Below are 27,679 nucleotides of genomic sequence, written 5' to 3'. Positions count from 1 at the left end.
ACAAGCCCTGCTACAGTTACACTACAGGAATCAAACTCCCATGGACCTATCTTGAGAGGTAACTGGGGGGGAGGCCAGCCCTATGTTGGCTGTCACACTGATAAAAATGAGGTTTTGTTGACCACAGTTCAAATGAGGGTACAATGCTAGTTTCTTCGTTATCAGTGAACCTGGATGAAGTAAACTTCAATGTTTTTAAAAAGCAGTGAGGTCTACTGGTGGCTGTTTCTCCAGAGTGATCAAAGGATCAACCACAGGGTTGGGTTTGTGCTGAATTTATATTACTAGTCTCCTGGTCCCAGTGTTACATGGGTCATCCGATCAAACACTCCTTATTTGTCATCATTCCTCTCATATTCTGTTGCTGGTTACTTCTTAGTGGTACTTTTGGGTTACTTATATCACTAATCTCCAGATGAAAATGGTTTACTTCCTTTGACTAATCATGCTTAAGGTCAGTCTTTTAGCAGCAACAAATATATAGTAGTGTTACCTAGCGGAAGATAGAGGCCATGCCTATGCAAACATTACAGTGATAATTTTTTTTAATAGCCCAAGCACTACAATATACAACTGCAAGAAAAAAAAAATGCACAAATACAGTAACATACAGTTATGGTAAACTAGCAGAGAACTATTCTGTTCATGTAGTTTATTCAAGATTGAAGCAGGTTATATAAGAACATGCAGTTAACTGGCTATCACTCACCTATATCTTCAGAAGGAAAATATAACAAATAGACCACAAAATGTGACACTTTAAAAATGTTAAGCATCTACAGTTTCTGGAAGTACCCACTGTTTTGAAACACCTTTCTTTTATCTCAGAAAGTTCTAATCTCTCTGACATGCATCCCTCTCACTCCACTTTGTGACCCAGATGTGTGGGTTACAAGCGCAAGCCCTCTTCTTGCACGCACCTTCTGTGGGAGATGGGGTTGCTCCAGCTTTATGTGAGCATTGACTGTTGTGGAATAATTACTGGAGGTGATTTAGAAATCAAACCCATATTAAAGGCACAGCATTGTTCATACTGTGAGAAACTGTGGACTAAGGTATTGTTTATTAAGATTTATGTTAAGCTCAATGTAAAATTAGACGACAGAAACCACTCATGCAAACAACCACCGGACACCGCCTGTGTGAGATAAGATAACTGTAATCGCTCACACAAACTGAACCAGATACTGCTCATGCAAGATAACCGCCAGATTTCCAGGAAGCGACAAGAAACAGGACAAGACAGCCCCATATAAGGATATAGGAGTGAAAGGTCAACTATGAGACAAAGAGGGAAGACTTCTTACTTCAGCCTCAACAAATACCAGGAGGCAGGAAACGACCCCCCCTAACAACAACTGAAGCATGCGCGGAGTACCTCCACTACCTCATGAGCACGGAAGTAAAGATGTATAAAAAGGGGACTGTTTGAACTACTCAGCACGGCAGTTGGCGGAGCGCAGACTCCCCTGCCGTCCAGCGCTGTCTTTGCTCATATTCTACTTGCTATAATTAATAAAGAGTGAATTATAGTCCATTGTGGTCTCAATTTATAACAATACGTTAAGGAAAGGTATAACATCAAAGAAGCTTCCAGGGTGGAGTGCAATTGGTATGCAAGGAATCTATTCTACAGTGGTTCCCTGGACTACGCTGCCTGCAAAATAGCATGGAGGGTGCAGCGGAGTGAAGGCTCCGTGGCCAGGCTCTGTGAATCATGGCAGAGATGGGAACTTCATGGTACCATGGTACTGATAAGCTGCATATTTGCCATGCTGGGCCAGTAGTCTGTCATATTCTGACAAAATGCTGTCCTTTGTGTGAACTTTGCTCTTTGTAGTCTCATTATAATACCAAAACACACCTCCATCCCAAAGGCTACCCACCTCCAAAGTGTAACTACCCCTCACTGAGCTTGCACCCTGAATTTTTGTTAATCTATACCTTTAAAAGTGAAGTGAGAGTCTTACACGAGTCATATTAAAGGTATGTATGACTAGAATCACTCAAGTTCCACCCTGAAGATAAAAAATTGCATAAAAATGGCCTGAGAAAGAGGGAATGTTGGGGTAAGATACCATTGTGAACAAGTCAGGGAAGATAACTGCCTCTTACTCCTGGGATTAGTTGATGGGCTGAACCTCTCTTTCCCCCCCACCAGGGACACCTTTGGGTAGGATCCAGACTATCCTGAATACTTGCTTGAAAAACTTGGAAATCTATATGTATAGAGAGAAGTTTTTAAATTTCAGATGCTGTATTATTTATAATCTCAGTATTTGCATGTGCTTTTGCAGACAGTATATTTATCACCAACAATCCATAAGAACCTGTACTTCTGTTGCTTTAATAAGCTGCACAAGTTTCTCATTGGGTGCCACCAAATTCTCTTAAGTCTGGCCGTGTGAGTCCATGGAGCGTGACTAAGCTGGAAGTGCAGTGTGCTGTTAGTGCATCCGTAATTGTGATAGTTCAATAAGTTGAATGTGACTGGACTAATAGTGACAAACTGGATATCACTCAGAATCTAAACCTACCTGCCCCCAGCCACTCTGACATCTGAGGATAATCTGGAACGCAAGGGGGTTTATTTTCTGCCAGATTACTTTACCCTTTAACGTGACAACTGTTCCCTATAACCTGCTGATCCCCATGCTGATGAGAAGGCATCCCATGAGTTTGCATGCAAACAGCTGAGGGGTGAGTCCCTACTTGTTGCACCCTGCGCTGTCAGTCCCCTAGCTGCATACAGGCTGGGCTTCTTACAGCATCTGATGGAGAGGATGCTCTGTTTGGCAGAGGTAGAGGTTGTGATGTTGGCAGGATGACTTTGGGCAGTGTCACGCGGGTCTTGACTACTGCTGTTTACACTCCAAGGTGTTTTCCTCTTGTTAAAAAATTCATGCTGCTTTTGTACTTCTATTGAATCCTTTTTTGTTTCAAAAGTGTCTTTGAACTTCTCTGTTTATTGTTTAATTCAGGTCATGATTGTACTGCTCTTTAACACCACCAGCTGGTGGTTGATGACCATCTTCCCGTTTGACTTGGTCAATTTTGGACAGATGCCATCCAGATAAACTAGTCTTCAGCACACACACACAGAATGCACACTTTACAATTTTACGATAGCTTTGTACTATTAACAAGTTGGGAACTATCATCTATATTAAGCTATACCATAACAAATTGTGAGCAAAAGCTAGACTTGATAGGTCCCTAAAAATTACAGTACTAAAAGTGTTTGTTGAACCACTGGAGTTTCTTTTCCCCTGTCATTGTGCTATATGATGTCTGCCAGCCCTCCCTTATCTATAATTTACATGTATTATGATAATGCAAGTAGGCAAACTGAAGAAACTTATCATAAGGCTACATGTGCTGTGACTATGCAGTAATGTAGGATATAAGGCAGGGGACAGAAGCCATTCTTTGGAATTCCCTTCAGCTGGCTTGAGACCCCCTGCTGTTTACCACCCTGATCACTGGACAGGCCACATTATCTTTCTTTAACCTGTGCTCCCTCTCTCCCTCCCTCTCTCTCTCTCCCCTCCTCTTCTTTATAATTAATTTTTATATCATTATGTATGTTTGATATGTATTGTTATTAAATTGTTAAAGGACATTGGATAAAGAAAGAGACTATTAAAAATTTGGTTTTGATTTCCTCTGTATGACTCACCTGACTATTAGTGGTTAGTGAACCGTGCTGCTCTAAGGGAGGAGGGAATTATTGTCTCCCTGCTTGCATTTGCTTGGGAATGGAATATGACAGGAGAAACCCCAGAATAAGTTTTTCAAGCCTGTAATGGTTCACAAGATCCTTGTATTGGCCTTTAAGAGACCATGCTCATGGCATGGCGGCTCCAGCAACAGCTATCCTTGTGTGTTGACATGTTCTGGAGAAGGATGTTTGCTTCCATAACTGTTGATTATTCAGGTGGTGGGGATCTTCAGTGTTGTGGTCCTCTGCTGTTGGTCTTAGCCCACAGCTGGTGAGCTATCTTTTTATACCCATTAATTTTACCAACTTGTTGCCTTCTGCATTTGCTTACTACATTTGAACTGGTTGTCTGTGTTCCCTGGTGAATCATAGAAACTGACTGTCTGGTCTTCATATAGATGGCCCAAATTCTCCTCCGATGTCTCTGTGAGGTGAATGTGAGGTGTCTCCACAGTGATTCAGGGACATTACATAAGATAGAGGCCAGAGACATGCCTAAAATGATCTGATAGAGAAGTCTAGGTGTAGGCATTTTAGTTGCATGATAGATTTGTTGAAGAGCTATATTGTTACTTACTCCTGCATTCAGTGGGGATGTATCTCCATTCCCTTTCTGTGCACTGTCAATGAAGAATTGGCAGTTGCCTATGTAGTAGTTAATGATGATTTCTGAGGCTTGCGGTCAGGGTGAGAAAGTAGTATTTGAAGAAGTGAAGCGGGTACGTATGAGAAATAGTCTTCTCTTTGTCTTTCGAAGCCTTGTACTGATACTGAACTTCTCAGTACTGATACTGAATGGTTCTTCCTAAGACAAGTGCTTTCTGCCAAATACCACTTTCTAAAGTACCATGTTTTCTTGTATTAAAGTTATAAAAAATTTTAAGGTTGTGATTGTGTTGGGTTTGTGTGTGTGGCGGGGGTTTTTGGTAGCGGGGGAGGGGGCTACAGTGGTGGCCCCCTGTGAGAAGCTTCTTGAAGTTCCCCCCGCTCCAAGTCAGACCTGCCTCTGGCCAATGCCAAGCCAATTAGCGATGGTGGCTGTGCCTCTTCAGTAATGTATTTAAGGGGAACCTGGGAGGAGGAGTTGGAGTTGGGAGGAGATGTTGTGAGGAAGACACCTCTACAAATACTGAGGTCAGTGGAAGAAAGGAGAGGGGGGGAGGTGCACTGGCGCAGAGATTCCCTTGCAGCCCATGGTGAGAGGGAAGGCTGTGCCCTGTCACCCATGGAGGTCCACGGTGGAGCAGATGCCCACATGCAGCCCGTGAATGACCCCAGGCTGGAACAGGTGGCTGCACCTGAAGAAGGGTGGGACTCTGTGGTAAGCCCCCATTGGTGTAGTTTGGCGCTGGGAGAATTGCAGTGCATGGGAGGGAACCACACTGGTGCAGTTCAGGAGGAGCTGCTGCCCATGGGAAGGACTCATGTCAGGGAAAGTTCGTGGAGGACCCCATGCTGGAGCAGGGCAACAGTGCATGGAGTCCTCCCCCTGAGGAGGAAGGAGCAACAGAGACAACGGGTGATGAGCTGACTGCAACCCCCATCCCCTGCCCCCCTGTGCTGGTGGACGAGAGGAGGTAGAGAAATTGGGAGCAAAGCTGAGCCCTGGAATAAGGGAGGGGTGGGGGAAGGTGTTTTTAAGATGTGGTTGTACTTCTCACCGTCCTACACTGTTAAGTGTCATTAGTGGTGGCATTTGAATTAAATTGGTGTTCTTTTTTTTTTTTTTTTTTCCCCTAACGAGTCTGTCTTTTGCCCATGACCGTAATGGGTGAGTCACCCCTCCCTGTCCTTATCCCGCTTCCCGAGGCTTTTATTGTATTTTTGCCTTCCCATTCCTGAGGGGAAAGCAGTGAGCAAGCAGCTGCATGGTGCTCAGTTGCCCTCTGAGCTCAAACCACAACAGTGATCACAGTTGCAAACTTACTTTTCTTAATCCAGCTAATAATGATGATGAACTAAGATTGTACTCATTTTTATGGTCTTGGCAGTGACAAGAATTGGGTTTTACTCTTGGCTTAGTTGTGTGTTGCATGTAGTCAAAGCTTCTCCACTGTTTAGCAAGGATTTTACAATTACTGCTAGTTGGCATCTTAGTCTTGTTTACATATCTCAATCATGTTTCTGAAACGTATGAATGTCTTAAATTTCTTCAGCAGTTATCGAATTCATAGACATGATTATTTTATCCCCTGATTATTTTTCAGGAAATACCCAGTGTAACATTACCAGTCTGAAATCTGTAGCTTGGATGCAAAGCCTGTTTCCTCATCTAAGATTCCTGCATCACTGTAAGTATTGCCTTAATACTGTTGTTGATGTTTTTTACAAATTTCATGTGTGACTTTGTTTACCTGTTTTGTTATTGGTGTCCTTTGAGAGCAGAGAAAGTAAAAGAGAGAGGGAAGGAAGAGAGAGCCATCTTTGAATCTTGATAATAACACCTGGAAAATTATAACTTTGTAGCTTTTACAGGCTAGATCTGAGTGATGCTTCTAATTCCTAAGTTTGAAATCAGGATAGTCTTAAAATCTAGAAGAGCCCATGAAAGAAAGTCATCTTGGGAGAAATGACCTGAAATATGTTCTTGAGAGATTGTCTAACCCCCACAAAAAGAGAGGTGTTTGTTGTGCCCTAGGTGGTCTTACTGAGAGGAACTTACCAAGATACAAACAGCATTCTTGCTTGTAGGTTGTCATGGGTTTTTTGTTGTTTTCCATTTTTGAAGACTGAAGTAGTGTTTGGCTTTGAAGATGTTGTCTCTAACTTTCAGAAGTAACATGCTTACCCAGTTGGCCTTGTTGGTAATCAGTGTAAATTCTGGAATATAACACATCCAGAGTTAGAGATTTGTGACTTTGTCACCTCCTGGAGGTGTACTTACTGCAATAGCAGAGGTCATCTCCATGCTTCATGCCTTCAGCCAGCTGAGTAAGTTAACACTACCAAAAAGAATTAGGAGTGGTTTGCTTGTAGCTACATGTGCTGTTAACTAGAGTCATAGACTTGTGTTTCTCAAAAGTTAGTAACTGCCCACAGTATCAGGGAAGAGCAAATGACATGTGAAATAAAAACAAGTGGGCCACATTATTATGAGAGATTTTTACTGAACCCAAATTAATTTTCTCCTTTCTTTTGTTGTATTTGAAGGTATCTATGAAGTTGAGTCTTCTTGTCTGAAAATTCTGACCTGTATTATATTCTGTAGGTGCTTCTTATGCTCAGCTCTTAAGCATTGCTTATTGTATCGTGTTATACAAATGCACTGGATTTTTTCCATTGTTTTGGGATGAGAAGGTAAATATAGCAACCTATTGTTAAATTGAAAAAACGAACAATGATAGAATTACCAGAATAATGTGAGGGTTTTGTTATTCATTAGACAGTCAATAGAATTGTTAGTTGCTCCTCTTTTTGTACCTTAATAATTTATGGAACTTAACATTGACAACTTTGATGTCCATGGGATGTGCCGATGGAGTTGCTCTTCTACCCAGCAATTTATGTTCAGTGATTCTGTTTATAATGCATTCTAAATCACTTCTTGGAAAGTCAAAAACATTTTGATCAAAAGATTAAGGTTTGATTATTATTTTTTTTTTAGCGTTTTGTTTTTTTGACTGAAGAAAAAGGAGTCAAGAAAAGATGGACTGGAATGTAAGACCATTCCAGAATGTTGACGCAGAGAACAATCTGCAAAGTGAAGAAGCGTGTTACTCTCAGTTGCTTTCTAATGCACGTGATTTTCCTCGGACAAATGCCTATTCCTCAAAAAATGCATGCACTTATGCTGGAAGTAACCAAATGGTGTATGTGCCAACTAGCAATGTTACCTTCCCTCATGTAAATGCCGAAGGATTCAAAACTTCAGATCAAGCCTTACCAGGAGCATCTGTAGCTGGTAATGATTTTTTTATCTCAAAATACGCAGTTGATCGACGTCCACCATCCTATGTACCAATAGCTCCAAAACCTCCCAATCAGCCGTCACGTTTGCGGGCAGAGATGACTCAGACTTCTTGGACAAACTCTAATGCCTACAATTATTCCCTTAGAAGGTTACCTCCCCTGTCTTCTCAAATGAACACTGGAAATAATATGAGGAATGTACTTCAGGAACCTCAGTATGTCATCCCAAATGGTTACACTGCGCAGCCACAAATGCCGCATCATAATTCTGCGAGAACTACAATGTTATATCAAAGTAACATTTATTCCCAGACTAATTCTATGTCTCTTGGTACATCTGAGCAACATGTCCAAAACCAAATATATCATCCCAACACTCAGTTTAAACTTTTACACTCACTGAATCAAAATACTGAATCAAATGTACAGCTGCTACAATATCGACCAAATCAGATGGGATCAGAAGCTTGTAGTGGATGTTTTGCACCGTCTTTGCTGCCTGCCAACTGTGATTCAAGAGCTGCAGCACAGTCTTCAATAGGTGTACCACAGGCAGTTCAAAACGTGCCTAATGGACGCACCCATAGTCAACAGAGGAGCCCATCTGATCCAAAAACTGCTTCTGGTTTTAACAGTGTTCAGCAACACTGTCAGAAATGGCAATCTGGAGAAGGCAGTCAATCAGTTCGGAATGTCTGTAATTCAAGTGGAAATGTGACAGCAAATCAGCCTTTTAATCAAATGTCTGTGCCATCCCCTGACATTTCCAAACAGCTATATGATGTTGTGCAAGAAATGGAAACTGTTTCTTCGGTGGCTGCTTCAAAGCCACTGAATGATCCTGCTTCAGTTCAAGAAAGCCAGAGTAATAGTTTGATGGATAGGCCTGTTAATTCTCAAATTCCTACAGCAGCAGCAGATGGAAGAACACTTACAAAGGACAGATTAGCTTGGGAAGCTCAAAAGCTGCTCGCTATTAAAAAAAAATGTGTCCTGCTTGAAAGGTTGCATCATTATAGAAGAAAACTCTTAGCAGCTTCAGAACATGACAAAAGTACTCCCCCACTTCCTTCAAGTTATCAAGCTACTCTTGCTAATTGTCTTCCATCGGTGCCCAACCAAAACGTACCACCTTCCCCATCTGAAACAGCGAAGACAGAGTGTCCAATACTTAACTCTTCACCTGAAGAAAGAAATGACAAAAACATAGCTAGTGCTGATAACAGAGGATTAGAGGTGACTCAAAGCAACCCTCAGGTGGAGCAGGGAAGTCTTTCAACAAGCTCTGCTCCTGTTCCCTCTCAGAGCAAACTCCCAGCTCAGTTAAATAATCCTGAGATCACTCCTGTCCTGGAACAAAGGGATGCATATGCTGTGGCCTCTTCTCAAACAACTGAGACATCCTTGAACGATGCTTCATGTTTTAGTCAAGTGGATAGCTCTACCAGAATTGCATCAAAAAATGTGCAGACTTACCCCGAGAACTCATCATTTTTACGGTTTGTATTGAGCAGCACAAATGTATTGAAAGAGAAGACAGCTGGTGCTACTGCTGATAAAATACTGACTAGTCTCCTATGTAGTGAAAAACCGCTGACGGATACATCTGTCTCAGGTGAAAGCTTACTAAAAGACACTAGTGAGAAGAATGTAGAAAATTTGAAAGGTGAGCAGGCATTTATGGTTCACAGAAACTCTCCTGTATCAGAAACAACTGAATCTAGTGAAGCTAAATTGCAGAATGATGTACCGCAGAAAAAACCGCCATTTACTGAAAATACATCTTTTAAACAGAGCAATTGTAGTTACTCTGTGGAAGAGCTAACTGCATGCCTTGGCTTGTGGAGAAAGCATCCATCGGAATCTGTAAGTGTGCAAAACAGCCAGGCAAATGAAAGCCCCACAGCGAATCAGATTTCACCTTGCAGCCAAACCACAAAAAATAGAGAACAAAATAATGTTCTGGTTAGTACAGATGAAGCAATTTTGCCAGTAACTGCTTCTGTAGCACAAAAACTTGATACGTTGACTTGCAGTTTGATAAAAAGTTTTGAACTCCAAGTTGCAGTTGTCTCTCCTTTAGTACTTTCTGAACAGAGAACACAGAGTGAGCAGGCAGACAAATGTCCAGCATCTGTAGGTAAAAACTCTCCAGTGATTGACTCGGGAAGCACATGTAGCTTGCAAGAGGAGGGGAAAAATGGTTTAAGTGTGGTAAATACTGATAAAGGAACAACAGAAACTGTTCGGTCGTCACCCAGTGATTGTGTTCTGGTACAGAAAGTGGATTCATGTTTGCAACAGACCAAATCAGCTGATGGAAATGGAATAGTGAAAAACAATGTGAGCACAAATGGTTCATGTGACACAAAACAAAGGAAAGTTAGTCAATCTGCACAAGATACCAAAGAAAATCTGCAGCTTGGATTAGAAAACAAGCCTTCTGTTCCTGAATTGGGCATAAATTCTTCTAGTCAAATCTTTCAAGAAGGTATAAGAAACCATAAAGACAAGCAAGCTGCGTTAGAGACAGGAGATACATCCACAGCTGTGTTGGAAGAACAGATGTTTTATATTTCTAGTGTATGTTCTCTTGTTGAAGGTGATACATTTTATAATCCACAAATAGCAAGTATCTTCAGGTCAGTCCCTGAGACACATGCATTAAACGGTACCTCATCAGAAGGAAATGCATCTGACCCAAGGCAAAAGGAACAACATCTGGACTTGCATAAAAATGAGCTGAGCAATAACACTCCCCAAAGAGAGAACCTGCTGCATAAGATGGAAAAATCATCAAGCTGCATGAGTAAAGCAGGTAAGATTTGGGATGGTGTCACAACTAGACATTTGGAGAAAAAAAGCAGTGGCAGTCCTCTTAAAACAATTTCTACCTCAGTACAAAAAATGTCATTCAATGCATCTTTTAAGCATCCTAAAAATAACTTGGAAATTGTTGCTAGTACGAACCAGCAGTTACCTCAAAATTCATTAGATTTCTCAATCTGTGTAACTGCTAAATCAAATGCATTCACTGTTCCAAGAGGCAGCAGTAAACAAAACCTCATGTCCAGTAAAAATAACACAAAAAAAAGGATGAATCTTTTGGGATCAGAACCTATTAAATGTCTAAACAATCAGCTGTCTGAACTAGTGAAAGAGTTTCCATATGGCATTGAAGGTGCTGATATGCTAATAAAAGAACCAGTACAAAATGATTCTGTGGCTGAGCAGATGGAGAATCAACCTCAGAAAGAGACTCAAATTTGTGGCAAGAATTCTCATTTGAAGGACCCAGTAGATCAGATAAAAATTGCAGTGTTAAGCTCTGATCAGATGCAAGAACTGTTTCCTGAACACAACCGGTATTCCTCTAGTGACAGCAAGAGAGTAACAGATCAAGAGCCAGGAAAGGCTTCAATTTCAGCTGAGAGGAACCTTGAAGGCAGTATTCAGCTCAGTCAGAGACTATGTGAGAAGAAAAGAACACGACGAAAAAACTCCAAGCCCAGGAAAATAAAAATAAATAGTTGTCTGTCTGTAACACACAAAATGCCACAGTGCCCCTATAGTCTTGCAACGTCTGATTCAGAGAAAAATGATGATCAACTTGCAAAAAATGAAAATACTGGCTCTGCAGAGAGACAAGAAAACAGCAGTAAATCTGATGCCATAATGAAGAGCTGTGCAGTGGGAAACCTGCCAATTTCTGAAAAAATCCCAAACAGTGTTAGTAAAAATAAAGAAGATACTTGCGCATACATGTCTGTAATGAACAAAAAAGCTAGGTTAAAAGTGAATAATGAAAACAAAGTGCTTACAACACAACAGGAAAAAATTGGACCACTTAATTCCTCTGAAAACCAGGATATTGATAAATCTAAAGGGAACAGCTGGAAGGAAGAGCTGCAAATCGACAGAGGAAACCAGCTGTTAGGCAGAGAATTTCATTCTGTCAAAAAAGAACATCAGACAGGCTCAGAAGAGTTGTCAGAGGAACCTGGTCGTACAGATGTAGACAACATGACAAAGTCATCTAAAAAGAGAGTTTTCAAAGAGGGCCCCCTTTCAAAAGATAAAACCAAACCAGGTTTGGCCGTGAAATCCAGAACAGATGTTCACAAATTTGCAAAGTCAGAAACTGTTGAAATTAAGCATGCTGAAGTCAATCAAGGACAAAAAAATAAAACCTGTGAAGAGAACTCAGCTGAAGAACAGGACTGGAGGAAACAAAAGGAGATACTTGGGCAAGATGTAGGAATTAACGTAAAAGAGAAAGCCCAATTGTCAGTGGAAACAAAAGATAAAAAGCTGAAGAGTTATTGTGCTGATGCTGTAAAGTTCCCAAATTTTGGCACTGTAGACTTAAAGTCAAGAAACTCCAAATATTCTCAGCATAAATCTATGAAAGTTCATCCTTCACAGGAGCAGTCATACAAACGAAAGAGGAGGGAAAATATGATTGGGAAGAGAGATCTTAAGAAAACAAAGGTGGAAGAGGAAAGACTGAAACAATCTGAAGCAAAGAATTCCAAGGAGCTTTCACATAATTGCATGATAAATACTGACAGAGGTAAAAAATTGAATGGAGAAAATAGCTGGAAACCAAAGAGTTCATTAGCAGATCACTCTGTGCTTAAACTACAGAGAAGAAGGGCTCGATCTTCTAACATCTCTAAAAACTACTTTTCTAACAAAGAGAGACGTCTCGATAGTCAACACAAAGACAAGTGCTCTGAGAAAATGTTTCCTGATAAAAACCTGCTATACTTAAATAGAAGAAATAACAGATTAAAATTGCATATTCAAAAGGAACCGAAAAAACACTACCTGAACAGAGTTGCATTTAAGCGTACGACACAGGAACGCATATATCTGACAAAATTAGAGACATCGCCTGTCAGACCCATCTGGCATATGAAGTCCACAGCATCACAAAACAGCCCAGATGCGAAAAGAGATGCTCCTGTCTCAGAGTCTGAGAAATCATGCAAACTGGATGTACTTGAATTTAAGCTGTGTCCAGAGATACTGTTCAGAAATCCAACCACTGATGAAGAAAGCTTAGGTGCAAAGAATTCCCTGGAAAGAGAGAAAGTCATTGTGGCAGGTATGATGCTATCTTGATTATTAATTTGTAAGTAAATTAATTTGCAAGTAAAAAGTATGTACTTTTTAAATTCACGTTACACACAACTACAGACAGTGAAAAGATGGAACTGTAGAAGCTGGAGGCTGAAATAACTTAGCTTTCTGACAGATTGTAGCTGTGGGTTAAGCTGAAAAAGAATATGAGACTTTGCCTTCAACTTTATGTTTTATTCTTTTTCCTTAAGTTCTACAGAATAAACTTAGAGTAGTTTAGATCATGGTGTTATCGATTTACCAATAAATAGAAGAAACTGTGTTTGATTTAATAGAAATATAAAATCATAAGAAATATTTAGTAAAATTTTTGTTTGTTGTGGTTTGTGTTGGCAACCGATTGCTGCTTTAGAGTCACCTATACAGTCCCATACCAAGGCCGAAGAGATTGGTCATAATCATTTAGTAGAAACGTTTGGAACCTAGGTAACCAAATACAAACTGATCTGCAAGTTGATTTATAATATATATATATAGGACCAGGAGAATACAAGTAGTTGTCAAAGTCTAGGATTAATAGAAACTTGGGGAAACAACCGTAACAGCTTACAAGTACTTGCCAAGGAAACTCTGTTTGTGTATGAAACTGTGTCCTTGGAAATTGTATATGAAAAGTTCTATATAAGATGGGTGATTTTAGTGCTTGGCGCGCTGTTGGTGAGAATACTCCCCTGCGCGCCCAGCCGTCAATAAAGAAGTGTCTTCTTATCTGCATCAAATTGGTGTTGATAAGTTCTTTATTCTGGATTTTCGGTAACAATGGCAGTTTCAAGTAACTTTGCAAGAAGGCTTTCTAACCTACCTGCAGGAGATAGCTTGGCTTGTTCATAGAAAGCAGATTCCCTTGATGTAGTTAGCAAAGGTGATCTGATCTGTATGCAGTGCTCACCCGGTTGTGTGTAAATCTGGCTGGGTAGACAGCGGAGGGAGAGATATCTTCTGCAGCATTGAGGAAGAGAGGGCTTGGGCCAGACATACACTGCACATGGTCTCCATAACCTTTGCCATCTTTGCTTTAAGCTGCCTTTTTCCTCCTCTTCTTCCCTGTCCCCAATCTTTTGACATTTTACGTGGCGCTTTGTGAAGCGTATTTGTGTCAAATGCTGTATTTGATTTTAAATAAAACCAAATCTTAAGTTGTACATACCAGCCCTTGCAGTCATTTTCACACCTAAAGGAAATTTCCTTTTGCATGTGCTAGTGTATGTGTTAGGAAACTCAAAAACATTTTTTTACATTTTCTCTTTAGGTGTCAAGAGTAAGAAAGAAGATTGGTTAAAATGTGATCCAGTGAAGCAAAAAAAGCTGGAAGAGATCTATACAGGTGAAATGACTTTAGAAATATAAGTTAAATATTCTTTGCTTCGTTTTAACTGTTCCTTTACGGTAGCAAATCTTAATAAAGTATTCTAACTTATTCTTTACTAGCTCTGCTGCTGAAATGGATACTGTAGAGTAGACATACAAGCTTCAAAGATTTGTGGAGATTTTTATTGCCATAAAAATACATTGTTGGAATTTGCCTGCATACATGTGTGCAGTTGAATCGGGGATAGCACTGGTGATGAGATTCAAGTACAGTTTTAAACTGTAGGTAAAGACCAAGCTAGCTCTTTCCCACTTCAAAATGTAGGAAGCGACGTAACAAAATCTAGTGTGAGACTATAAAACCAGAAATTGATGTTTTAAATTTATTTGGCTTTCACAGTAAGTTGATGCTGTCCGTACGTAAACCCATGCTTACAAGTATCGGGACCTGTATGTCCCAGTAGTCTGGCAGGATTACTTGTGTGACACACAGAGGAAGAACGGTGCCACTACTACATCTTCCTTGTTTCTCTTGATTGGCAAATTACTTTTTGGATGGTCTTTTGTACCCTTTAGGAGTCAACAGTTAGAACAGTGGCATATTTCATCTCAGGATCTTGGTTGTTCCATCCTTTGTAAATCTTGGATGAGGTTGCTCCTCGCTGTCTTTGTTTCTTTGCTTTAGGTGTCTTTCTAGCTATAGTCTTGTTTTCCTACTTGTCAGGAAGCAAGATGGTACATTCAGCATACTGTAACCTTGCCATCCTCTTCTTATCAGGGTGCAAGTCCTCTGCTGACAAGTTATTTGTGTTGAGGTCTTGATGCAAACAACACATTTTGCAGTGTTTACATCTTTTATTGCCATTGAATGTGTCCTTGGCTATTGGTGTCTGACATTCTTTTAGCCCTTCCTCATGTTTCTTCTCTTTCACAAATGCAGATTTTCATTCACACCTTTCTTAATATTCTTTAGAAATATCTCTTACTAAGACACCCAAACGACCATTTGGTGCTTAAAGATGCATTGGAGATTGATTTAAATCTGAAGTGCCTAGTGCTTTAGGAAGGAAATTTGTGGCATCCTTTTTGACAGTGGGTGGCCTTAAGTACCACATGCATAAGAAGTAGAGTCATTTGAGACTCAGACTTTTGCTTTAACCTGCTTCTCTGTCTGTCTTTCAGCTGAGGACAGTATTCCACTTGATACAGCTATACAGATCCTGGATGGAGATGGCAAGGATCTTCACATTCCAATCAAAGACTCAAAAGAGATATTTCAGACCTACAGGAAAATGTATCTGGAAAAAAAGGTGCAAAAGCCTTGATAGCACTCCTGTATCATAGGTCTTATTTAATATCACTGGGAAAAAAATTCCAACACTAAAATGCTTTTTCCTGTTTATTTCATCTTTCTAAATAATTGTTTAAAAAAAATATTTGAGTGTTGGCAATTTTCCCCCCTATTTGCCTCATATTTGTGAGTGATTGAGATCTTATTCTGTATTTATTGCACAAATACGCTTTGGTGCTGAGAATGCCATTGTCAAATGTGTTGTTTCTTTTTGGCATATTTGAATCTTTTTTTTTTTTTAAAGATACAGGAGTTAGTTGAATCTTGACCAAAAAAACTCGAAACTTATTTAAATTGCTGTAGTCTGTTTTCTGATTCTGTAAAACTTCTACTTGTACTTTCCATTGCTGGCAGTGGAAAAATATTCCTACTGGAAAAAGATTGCAGTGGATTCCAAAGCATTACACCTTTATTTTCTACTTACACTAGTCTGATTGCTGTGCTTCTAACAAGGCTTTTTATTTTTGTAGAAACTTTTTTTTTTTTAAAAACTGGGAATACAAATATAGAACGCTCAAATTAAGCATACAGTTCAGGGGATACCGTGACGTATTTATGCTGCTACCCAGTTTTCTTACATTTCTTTTTGTGGAACTTGTGCAAATTGAACTCTTGAGTTCTTCATCTGAACACAATGCTGTAAGCTGATAGTTAACTGAAGACTTGCCTTGTTTTTCTCTCTCTCTCTCTGCTTTCTTTACACTTGAAAGAAAAGTGTGATTGTTGAAGTGCAGGGAGTTTGAATTCACTCTTGTCTGGACTGTGTTACTTGCTTTAACCAGACTGTAATTAGTTTCTTTGTTTATAAGGTGTTAGATAATGTTTGACTACACATTCACTGTGACATAAGAGTTATAGTTTTTTGCTGGATATCCTGTTAATGCGCCTTTTCACTGTTAAGAATTTTGAATTTAATCGTATTTTTCAGAAATTTGGTACTTGATTCTTTCTATCTGTTTAAACCTTTATACTGAAAGTAAAAACTCTGTAGATACTTCACTGAACGGTTTTTATACTTGAAATAAACTTTTAAAGGCTATGCCTTGACTTTTTTTTAGTTTAAAAGTATAAAGTTGTGTTTATTTCAGTTAGTTAAATAGTCATTGAAGATGAGATGCAGCTTTAAAATAAGTGCCACATCTCCCTTCTTAAAAAGTTTCATAGCTGCAAGTGAGAAGTGGACTTGCGTCCAAGCTTTTTCTAATGAACTCATAACAGCATGTACTTCAGAAAACTTATCAGGTATGTTTTTCTCCTCAGCATCTTTTTTTCCTTTGTTTTTCCTGCTCTGACCTGGAGTTGAGAATTGGTTGGCATGAGTACTTAAAAAGCCTTCAGTACTACTCCATTCCTGAAGATGTATGCTTGTAGGCATCTTGGATATAGTTACCCAGTGAAGCATGATGTTATAATTTCCTAGCTCTATATGTATGCTGAATTAAAAATTGGCTTTTCTGGGAGAAAGAAGTCCTCCCCTTCCATCATATGTCTATTTCTTCTCTCAAACTAGGGAACTATTCAGGAGGTTTTTAACTACCTTCCTGTCTGGCATAGCTATCCTAATAACTTAGATTTTTTTTCTAGCTGGATGCCCAACTATTAGTCTGTGGGGAGTGTTGCCACCGGAGAATTTTGTAATAATGTTGGCAACTGCAAGAAGGTTTTATTTTGCATTTTCTTGGGAGTTTAGCACCTGTATTTATACTTCCTGCATTAAGGAGGAATCATTGTAGCCTTAAGTGTACCCAGTACAAACAACACATAGTTCCTGTCAAGAATTTACTTTGGGTTTTGTTCTGCATAATGATACATGAAGCTGACTTAAATGCTTGAATGAATTCTTTTCAATGGGAAATTATTCAATCCATTGACCCATGACAATTATATTCTAAATAGTTGGAGAAGTTTAGTCCCTGACCCTGTGCACCCAGTAAGTCAGACTGCCAGTTTTGAGTCCCAGTGGATACAGCTACATCTTCTTCCTCTCTTATACCAAGGAATGAATCTTGGCTCTGTGACCATGTTTACGTGGTGACTTGTGCCTACGCTGCTTTGGTATGGCTAGGATCTTTGGGATAGACTGGCCACATCCCTTCTACTTGGTTCACGTGTTGGCTCAGTAACTATGATGTAAGCCTGTGCACTTAAAGTACTTTGTGCTTGCTGCTGGCCTCTAGCCATCGCTATGCTTACTGCATAATTGCATACTAAGAGGACTGTGCTGGATGCTCTTACTCATTTGCCATTTCTCCTGCTGCTTATGGTGCTGACTGAAGCCATGATACTACAGCAAGCCCTTGGCCTTGGACAGGCAAGATGCTGACATCTACCTAGATGTGGCTACTGTGAAAAAACTAGTGCTGTGTGGCTTGAAGTGAACTGACAAACGTGGGTGTGTGTTGCCTGTACTTGAAAGGACTTGTAATATGAATGTCACCAGTGGGGTTACTTTGTACAAACCAGAGATCTTGTCATGGCTCTGAGAGCACTAATAGGTCTTAATGGTCCTGATCATCTATATGTGGGACCTCCACCCACACCCCCCGCTCATGGACTGAGGAACTCCATTTAAGATCCAGCCAGGGCTTCAGTCCCTGCCTGAACGATGTTCAAGGTCTAACTGTCTCTAGGTCTGTTACAATCATGCTTGTGTGTGGATATGGAAATTGCTCATTGATCCAGACCCATGGATGGCCTTCCTGCCTGGACTCAGATGTATGTCATTACTATGAAGCTGCCTGTCAATAATGATTGTGTCTGACCCTAGTTACCGTCACCGGATCTGATCCTGGCCTGTAGATTGACTTCCTGGTTTCGCATTGCCTCTCCTTCATCACTACAAGCTTGTCTGGTGATCTGGACTCTGGCTTGACCATGGTTACCATCCCTGTCCTGCTTACTTTGCCACTTGGGTGCTGTGGGGATTGGGCCTTGGCTGGTGAGGCCCCTGCCTTGCCAGTCATGGTATCTCCTTTAGCTTCTGGTCTCTGGCCCTCAGGGAGTCACTGGTCTTTGCTGAGCCCTGACAGATACAGAACTGTAGGATGTGGGTGTGCAACATCCTGTCTTCTTGGTGTCTGTCTTGTTTCTTCCCATTCTCTTCTAGGAAACTTCCTGTATCAGTAGGAAGAGATGCTACTTCTATCATTCTCGCCTTTGTGCCCCAAGAGAGTCAGGATGAGGTTCCTGGTAAGTGTAAAAAGGTAAATGTCATTTGCCACCCATTTTCAAAGACAAGAGGATGACCCACAGAACTACAGGAGACTGGTCAGCCAGCCTGACCCCTTTCTTTGGGAAGATATAGAATAATCGTTCTTGAAGCCATGACTGCCCAAGTACAGTAAGGATAAGGTGATTTGGAACAGTCAGCGTAGATTTATAAAAGGTAAATCACACTTGACCAACCTGATGGCCTTTTATGATGACGTGGCAGATTCTGTGGACAGTGAGACTGTAGAAAATGCTGTTTACCTTTAACAATGCTCTTGACGTGGTTTCCTCATAGTATTCTTGTAGCCCAATTGGAGAGAGATGGTTTGGATAAGTGACCTACACAGTGGGTGGAAAATTAGCTGACCAGCTGGGCTTGGCTTGGAGGGATACCGTCTGTGATCAGTGATACAAAGTCAGCTGGCATCTGATTACTACTGCATTCTTTAGCAATTGATGCTGGGACTGTCATTGTTTACCATCTTCATTAATGAATTGGAGAATGGGATGTAATGAACCTTGGCAGGTTTGCGTGGAGAAATGGGATCCTCAGGAAGCTCAAGAGTAACTTACTGTAGAAGTTCAGAAAGGGCACACAGAGTGTTTCCCCAAAACACTTGCCTCTTCTCACTTCCAACAGGTGAAACTAGAGATACTCACAAGAACTGGTTTCTAATAGTGTGATGAGGCCGTGGCCCCTAAGGATGGCCTGTCCAGCAGATGCCTATCTTCAGCTTTGGCAGCAATGCCTATGTAGAAACTGGGCTCACATCTGCTCCAGGACCTGATAAGGACCCCCTGCCCTAGCCATCTAGTGAAGTGATGTTTGAGAAGATCAATAAGGTGGAAGTCTGTGTAACAGCAAGATAACAAATTTGACATAGTTACCCACAACACTCTTTCCTTTGACCAGGTATGAACACAAATGGCATAAATTCAGTGGCCATTTCCTTCACATAATTGTCATGACATGCTGTAAATCACACCCACTGTCTTGCCACCTGTCCAGTCACACAGTGACCTGGTCCTTGCAAACTGACAATAGAGCCAGTCATCAAGGAAAAAAAAAAAAAAAGCAAGCAGGAAAACATGCATTACAAAGTGCTGGGCTTGGGAACTTGGAAAAATGTTACCACTACATTTAGTGTTGACAGTATTTTCCGTCCCAGGTGTTGTACATAATCTTTTTTCCTACTGATGCTTCATTAGCTGAGTGCTAGACAGGTGTGTGTTCTGATTTTCTTGGTGACAGATGGGTCCATTGTAATCTAGAATACAGCCTTTATTCTAGAAACCTAGAATAGTTCTTTAAACTAAGTCTTCCTTTAAACTTGGCTGTAGTGGCTACACTTATGATCTCCTTGTCTCAGTCCTTATCTCTCTGCCTTCCTAGACCTAAATATTTTGCCCCTCCTTTTGGAAACCTTGCCTCTCTTCTTTTCCCTCCTGGGACTTGTTGAATTTGCAAGGTTGCCACTGCAACCTTGATTTTTAAAATATTTTCTGTTCTCATCTTCCTGGGCCCCAACTTGTCATCTTCTGCCTGCAGGCCCCCAGCCTGTTTTCATCCCAGCAAAGCTCAGTCTTGAATCTTTTCCTGGGCTCTAGCTCTAGTGCTACCAGCTCAACTATGCAAAGGCTACCTCATGTTTACACTTCTGCATTTAAGACAGGGAGCTTTTTATTTTTACTTTGTTTGCTCTCTGTTCATCAGTATTAAGACTACAAGGGAAAAATGGTTCCCTGCTTCCAGCTCTTGGGCTTATTACTGTAACATCTTCTACCTGACAAGAAAAGCAACTGAGAATGTTCACTTCCTCCCTGCAGGCTTGGGCTGAAGCATGTCCATGGCACTGGAGACTTTGGAGCACTTAGCTCTGAGTCTCAGCAAGTCCCCTTGGCCCAGGTTTCCAGCCCTTCATTGTCAGTAGAAAGATGCTGAAATTTCCCAGTGAATGTGGCACAGTTTTTTAGCCTTTTCTTTGAAATGACTGATCTATTTCTGAAAAAACTTTAAAAACAACCTGAAGCTTATTCCATTCATGTGGCTTTTCAGATGAGACAGTTAAAGTTTGGTAGTTTGTGGTGGGTTGACCCCAGCCATCAACTAAGTACCTGCCAGCAACTCTTTTGCTCCCCACCTCACCCCAAGTGGGATAGGGAAAAGACAAGGAGGAACAAAAGCAAGAAAACCCATGGGTTGAGATAAAGACAGTTTAATAAGTGAAGGAAAAAAAAAAAAAACAAGTGATGCAAAGACCTTCCACCAGCAGACCAATGACCAGCCAGTCTCCCAGTAACAGCTAGAGAAAGACTATCCTCCAGTTTTATTGCTGAGCATGACATCATATGGTGTGGAATATTCCTTTGGTCAGTTTGGGTCACCTGTGCTGGCTGCGTCCCCTCCCAGCCTCTTGCCCACCCCCAGCACACTTGCTGTGGGGGCAGAGTGGGAAACAGAGAAAGCCCTGAGGCTCCGCAAGCACTGCTCAGCAGTTGCCAAAACACTGGTATGGTAACAATGCTGTTTTAGTCACAAATCTAAAACCTGGCACCGTATGAAGAAAATTAACTCCATCCCAACCAGGCACAGTACATAATCAAAGATGGACTGAAGTTTTCAGTCCAATGCTATAACATTTGTCATGGGAAAACAAAGATCCATGTGGCTCTCTGCAAGCACCTTAGTCCCAGTGCTGACTTTGTGAGGCCACCTTCTTGTCATTAAGTCTGTGATGATGGAAGCTGGTGTCTGTTGAAGTTCAAATGAATGTGGGCCTTGCAGTCTTCAATGTTAAAAGTAAAATTCGCATCAGTCTTTTCATTTAATGAACAGTAGGAAGAGAAAATACCTGCCTTTGTGGTTATGTCATGGCATAAAGTGAAGGACGTTCATACAGTGTAATAATGGTAGAGTTTGCCAAGGTATCTGGTTTCTGTAATGTTGCTTTCTATGGCTGCATGCATAAGGGTTTTGCACTACTGATTAGTTCATATCACTCCTTGTGTGTCTTCATGCAGTGCTAACTGATGAACATTGCTTGTTTGATCTTATAAAGCTGTCTTAGATTATTAATAAAATTTTTTTCAGTCTAAAATGTAAAATTTTATACCTCAGTATAAATTGACAGAGGTTTCCTGCTTCTGTTTCAGTTTTACATTGCTATGGCACTAATAATTCAAGTGCATGGGAAACAAATCTGTGTCTGAAAGGGTGTTAGGACTGTAAAACAGAGTCTGCACCATCGTGTACCTCAAGCCCTCCCATTTCCCCTGGGGGACTATCCTCTTTCCTCCAATCATAAGTGCTATTTTAAAAGTCATAAATGGCATTCTTCTTAAAAATAAAATTAAAAATTAAAGTCCCTCTGCCATAGCAACACTTGTTCAATAGACTACAAGCTGAAAGCCAGGAACAATAATCTTTGCAAAAAAATGATCCCACAGTAAATCACCACAGAGGATGGTCTTCAGACCAAAATGTGGAGAGATAGCTAATAAGAAGTAAAAAAATACTCTGTATGTTGATTGGCTCATAGTGCCTTTCCCTTACATCCCATTAGATATTTTTCAGACAGGAATCAGCCTGCCACTGTGCTCTCATCCAGTAACTTTTGACTCTGTTGACCAATATCAAACAAAAACCATAGAAGATAACATTGATGGATGGTTTGAGATGAGAAAAAATATGTGTCCTTCCTTCCACCAACACTGCGGTAAAGGCAAGGAGAACTCAGCCCTCAGGTTAGCCCACAAATTATCATATGTGTGGTTCCCACCTAGCCACAAGAGATGCTGACTTGTACCCTACTAGAAAATGATGTGGGAGGAAGTTGGGGTGCTGTATTTGAGTCAGGGAAAATATGGGTCTGAACAGGGGATACTGTAGAGAGCTGCTGATAGCAGCGGTGGGGCAGCATCGCTTTGGAGGTGTTGGATGCACTTTGTCAATCTCACTGCTTACAGTACTTCTCTGCCTGTCTGATTCTTTAATGATTTAACTACATTGATTAAAAAAATATATGTCTCTTCTGCTTTAGAAGTGCAAAGACTGTCCTGAATCTCAGGCACTGCAGAAACAAGATGCAGTGTTGCCAGAAGCAATAGAAGAAGCCTAGGCAAGGAGAATTTATTGCAGGATTAACCTTTAAACTGAACCAAAATTAAGTTTGGCATAGGGAGGTGCTTGTTCATACTCAAAGACATAATGAACTAGAAAGAGCAGGACCAATACAAACCTGAAAGATGTTGTTTAGTCCGTAGTGTTCTCTCGGGAGGACTTCGACGGAGAGACAAAACAATATAGACTGGAAATAACAGTTTATAAATACAATGGATATGAATGAAGACTAAGATAAATACCTGTGCATGCAATCATTCTGCAAGTAACAAGAGAAAAGAATGCTCTTCTTAGACCCCAGCAGGAGATAGATTGTGGCCCACCATGCAAATTCATCTTCTAGAACAATTAATTAGAACGAAAAAATTAAAAATATTTGATAGTCATAGCAGACATATTCTGTAGGTGGGTGGAAGTTTTTCTAATACAAACTAGCAGGACCATGACAACAGTTCTCAGAGAATGGAAGAGGTGTTTTCCTTTAAAGAGTTATCTGCAGAATCCTAACTGGATCTGGCAGTACGCTTTACAGGAAACTTTTGCAAAACTGTCCATAATTATAATGTGTAAGAGATTCATGTTCCTTGCTGTACCCAGTTCTTAGTGCAGGAAGAAAAGACAAATGGAATCATCATACCAATATAAGAATTGTCAGTAAACCAGTAAAACAGCAAAGATCATCTATTTGCAAACATGAGCAAATATCAACACACTGAGAAAAAGATGACAGCAAGACAACAAAAATCATATAGGTAGAAAAAAATGCAGATTTTTTTCTGTTCATTGTCACAACTGGCTTGCCAAGGCATATTGACAAAGGGAAAATTGTCTGATCTTAGCAACATGGAATAATTAGTTCAGTGACAGTTATCCTCGAGATATGTCAGGGGTTGTTATACATTTGTAATTTGTCAAGCTCCATAAGCAAATGTCCTTTAATGCAATTTACAGTTTGGGTTCAGTGATGCCATATTCAGCAGGTTGCTGTTATTTTAAACTGCTCTATGCAGTTCCAGTCTCCAGTGTATTAATTTCAGAGTGATTTTGCCAATATTGGAATCTCTGATAAATTGGCTGTTGTCCATTCAGACAGCTGCTCAGAGGAAAATACCTGCAAGGAGCAGCATTATGGCTACAAGGAGTACCTACAGGGAGCAGCATAAAAAGCCTGAAGACCATCTGCTCCATAGAAGAAGCTGTCTGGATACAGGCATAAATGTTACATGTTAACATCAAACCTCTTATTGTGTTCATGCAGGCTTGGCAGAGACCTGCATAGCAGAGGACCAAACATGACTGTCTCTGGTAGGGTCTGCTTCACCTGGGGGCATTTCCAGTGACTACAGTATAAATGGGCAGCTCAGCAGAAGAGCCAACAAGAAGAGCTTTCCGTAGGTAAACCTGATCTTGCTCCTTAGCATTTCTGCTCTGCATGTCATGCAGCTATAGTTGAACCTGTTCTGATGTACAAGTACATCCAAAGCAAATTAATTTTCTGGTAAGACCTTAAACAGCTACAGACAAGACTTAAACATGCATAAGTCCCTAAACCTTAGATTTTAAAATGTTGTTATGACAAAAAGATACTCTTTATAGAAAGACTAAGGGAAAGAGAGATCGAATAAAGCACAGAATTATGATATGCTTTAATATTTTGGGGGTGACTATATATAAAAATAAGGTTAGTTCTAAGGGTTTAATGGCTCTGTAAACTTTGTTAATTTTGTGGTGCCAGTCTTGGACCAGCCGGGATTGGGGTGATGTGCTGAATCATGACAAACTCACTCAAGTTTGCTGAAGGGTGAGCATTGCCAAGAGCAAATGCCGCCACACTGTATGCAATTTATTACCACTTGTTGACATAGGTTCGTTTTTACTTCTGCATCCTACTGACCTTCAGGTTTTGTCTGTTTACTGCTTACACTCACCACACTCTGCAGGTGGTGTTTCTTCCTGCTGTTTCTCACACTCACAACACAGTGTTCCGTAATGTTGCCTCAGGTATCCACTATCATTCTTCTAACCTCAAGGTCAGTTTACATTTTGCTAACTACCAATTCTTAATTCCCAGATTGTGGTATTAATGTTAAAAGACATCTTTATACTCTGCTATAGGAGAATATTCTGGGTAAGTCACTGCTGTCTCTCACATAGACATATTTTGAAAAAACTTCACCCTGATATAATGAGCAATATGAAAGAGATGTTTAGTAATGACTGTATCCTGAGGATACCTGTACTAGATTTATTTGTGAACACTAGTCCCAGAATGCTTTTGATTTGTATCACTGAGATGATAGGTTTCCATACACAGTGTAAAGAAAGGCTCTCAGGGAAAAAAAATGGAGTAAGATGAGAAGTCCCATTGCTGTCTGGTGGGGATGAACCCTGTGCTGGGTTAGTGCAAGTGGTTTTCAGCTTTTCTGCACTCCTGGGATGTTTTGTTGCCAGGGAGATAAGAAACTGCAGAGAGTTGTTCTGCAATACTTTGATAAGAACCTCACTTACTCCATGGTCTGTGTGTTGGGAACAGAACGGTCGAATGCATAACTAGGTGTATGGATGCTATAGCTGCAAGTGCTCTTTCCTGTACAGAGCTGGTCAGAGGACTTCTGGAATTTCAGCAGAAGAAATCCCTGCTGTCTTTCTGTAGCCCTGTCTGCTTTGTAAGTATTTTGTGGTTGTTATACACATTCATGATTAATTCTGATGTGGATACAATTTGCAGAAAGCACAAAGTGGATTGAAAATGTGCTGTTAGAAGTTTGAAGCTTGTCTTTTGAAAGATCAGCGGTGACTGGGAGGTCAACTGCTTGATGAATGAACTTGAAATTAGCAAGTAGATATGTTTTTGGAAGGCTCCTTGGTTTAGTCAGGCTGAGATGTCCCTTTGGTTCTGACTAGGCAATGTCTTAATGAGAGAGTCTGGGAAGAAGTCTGAAGGGTAGAACATCATAACAGCATGGTAGTGGTTTCTTATTTGGTTAATAAGATGCACATATGATTTCTTTTTCTGATAATAGGTATATAAATCTGTATTGGGTGTCAGTGGCAAGGTTTTGGCGGTGGGGAGGCTGCAGGGGGTACCTCTGTGGAAGAAGTGCAGGAGATGCCCTGGCTCCAGCTGGGTTCACAATGGACCCATCACAGGACACAGCTGAGCCCACCACCCAAACTGGTGGTGCCTCTGGGAAAACATATTTAAGAAAGGGTAGAAAACACCAAAGAGAGAGAGGAGGAGAAAACGAATGAGAAACAGCAGAGGGAACACCAAAGTTGGAGGCCCAAAGAGTTGTGGTGAACAGAGTTAAATCCGGTTGGCCGCCGGTCATGAGTGGTGTCCCCCAGGGCTCGGTTTTGGGGACACTCCTGTTTAACATCTTTATTGATGATCTAGACAAGGGGATAGAGTGCACCCTCAGTAAGTTTGCAGATGACACCAAGTTGGGTGGGAGTGTTGATCTGCTCGAGTGTAGGGAGGCTCTGCAGAGAGACCTGGACAGGCTGGAGCGATGGGCTAAGGCCAACTGTATGAGCTTCAGTAAGGCCAAATGCCGGGTGCTGCACTTGGGCCACAACAACCCCCAGCAGCGCTACAGGCTTGGGGAGGAGTGGCTGGAGAGCTGCCAGTCAGAGAGGGACCTCGGGGTGTTGATTGACAGCCGGCTGAACATGAGCCAGCAGTGTGCCCAGGTGGCCAAGAAGGCCAGTGGCATCCTGGTTTGTATCAGAAATAGTGTGGCCAGCAGGGACAGGGAAGTGATCTTACCCCTGTACTCGGCACTGGTGAGGCCGCACCTCGATTACTGTGTTCAGTTTTGGGCCCCTCACTACAAAAAGGACATTGAATTACTCGAGCGTGTCCAGAGAAGGGCAACAGAGCTGGTGCAGGGTCTGGAGCACAGGTCGTACGAGGAGCGGCTGAGGGAACTGGGGGGGTTTAGTCTGGAGAAGAGGAGGCTGAGGGGAGACCTCATGGCCCTCTACAACTACCTGAAAGGAGGTTGCAGAGAGCTGTGGATGAGCCTCTTTAACCAAGTAGTAAGTGACAGGACAAGAGGTAATGGCCTCAAGTTGTGCCAGGGAAGGTTTAGACTGGATATTAGGAAGCATTTCTTTACAGAAGGGGTTGTTAGGCGTTGGAATGGGCTGCCCAGGGCAGTGGTGGAGTCCCCATCCCTGGAGGTGTTTAAGAGTAGAGTCGACATAGCACTGAGGGATATGGTGTAGTTGGGAACTGTTAATGTTGTGTTGATGGTTGGACTGGATGATCTTCAGGGTCTTTTCCAACCTAGACAATTCTGTGATTCTGTGACATGAGGTGCTCCATGGTGAAGCAGATATTTCCAAAGTAACTGCTGCCCATGAAGAACTCACACTGGAGCATACAAAAGAACAGCAGAGAGAAACTGCTATGTTCTGACCCCAACCCACTGCGCTGCCTGTTGCCTTAATGAAAGGACTGAGTGTACCCTGCAGTGGTAACAACGTGGGAAGAGAGGTGCTGGAGTGGTGGAGTGAAGCTGAGCTTGGGAATGGGGGAAGAAAAGTGTTTTGCACGTTTATAAATGTTTGTTTCTTTTTTTGAAAGAAAAATCCAAATCACTACTCAAATATTTATATTGTCAATGAATTAAATGAAATTCCCTGAGACAAGTCTGTTTTGTCCACGACAGTAATTGGTAAGTGATCTCTGTCTTTATCTCAACTTGAGTTTTTTGTTTCTTTTTTGCTATTTCCTTCCCCAACCCACTGAGGAATGAATTAGCAGGCGGTTGTCCACCACAAATTTAAAGGGGAAAATCACTACACCTTGAGGGAGCAGTAAAGTTCTCTGTCAGAGTAGGGCACAAGGAGGTGAGGAGCATAAAATCCACTCCTTGCCCAAGGCCAGGATGTTACATTACCATGTAGT

General features: G+C 41.1%; 1 protein-coding gene across 1 annotated transcript in view; it reads left to right on the top strand.

Moving 5' to 3' along the window:
• The window catches only part of RESF1 (retroelement silencing factor 1), a 38,084-nt gene extending 21,585 nt beyond the window's left edge, over positions 1-16,499 (top strand). The window contains exons 3-6 of the mRNA XM_074871557.1: positions 5,929-6,012; positions 7,326-12,740; positions 14,025-14,099; positions 15,266-16,499. Of these exons, the coding sequence (XP_074727658.1) occupies positions 7,367-12,740; positions 14,025-14,099; positions 15,266-15,408 (5,592 nt within the window). The 5' untranslated portion in view covers positions 5,929-6,012; positions 7,326-7,366 and the 3' untranslated portion in view covers positions 15,409-16,499. The remainder of the gene's footprint in view (positions 1-5,928; positions 6,013-7,325; positions 12,741-14,024; positions 14,100-15,265) is intronic.
• The last annotated feature ends 11,180 nt before the right edge of the window (positions 16,500-27,679 follow it).

Source organism: Strix uralensis, chromosome 5 (genome assembly GCF_047716275.1).
Source record: "Strix uralensis isolate ZFMK-TIS-50842 chromosome 5, bStrUra1, whole genome shotgun sequence".
Lineage (NCBI taxonomy): Eukaryota > Metazoa > Chordata > Aves > Strigiformes > Strigidae > Strix > Strix uralensis.
This window is presented reverse-complemented; position numbering and strand designations above follow the sequence as displayed.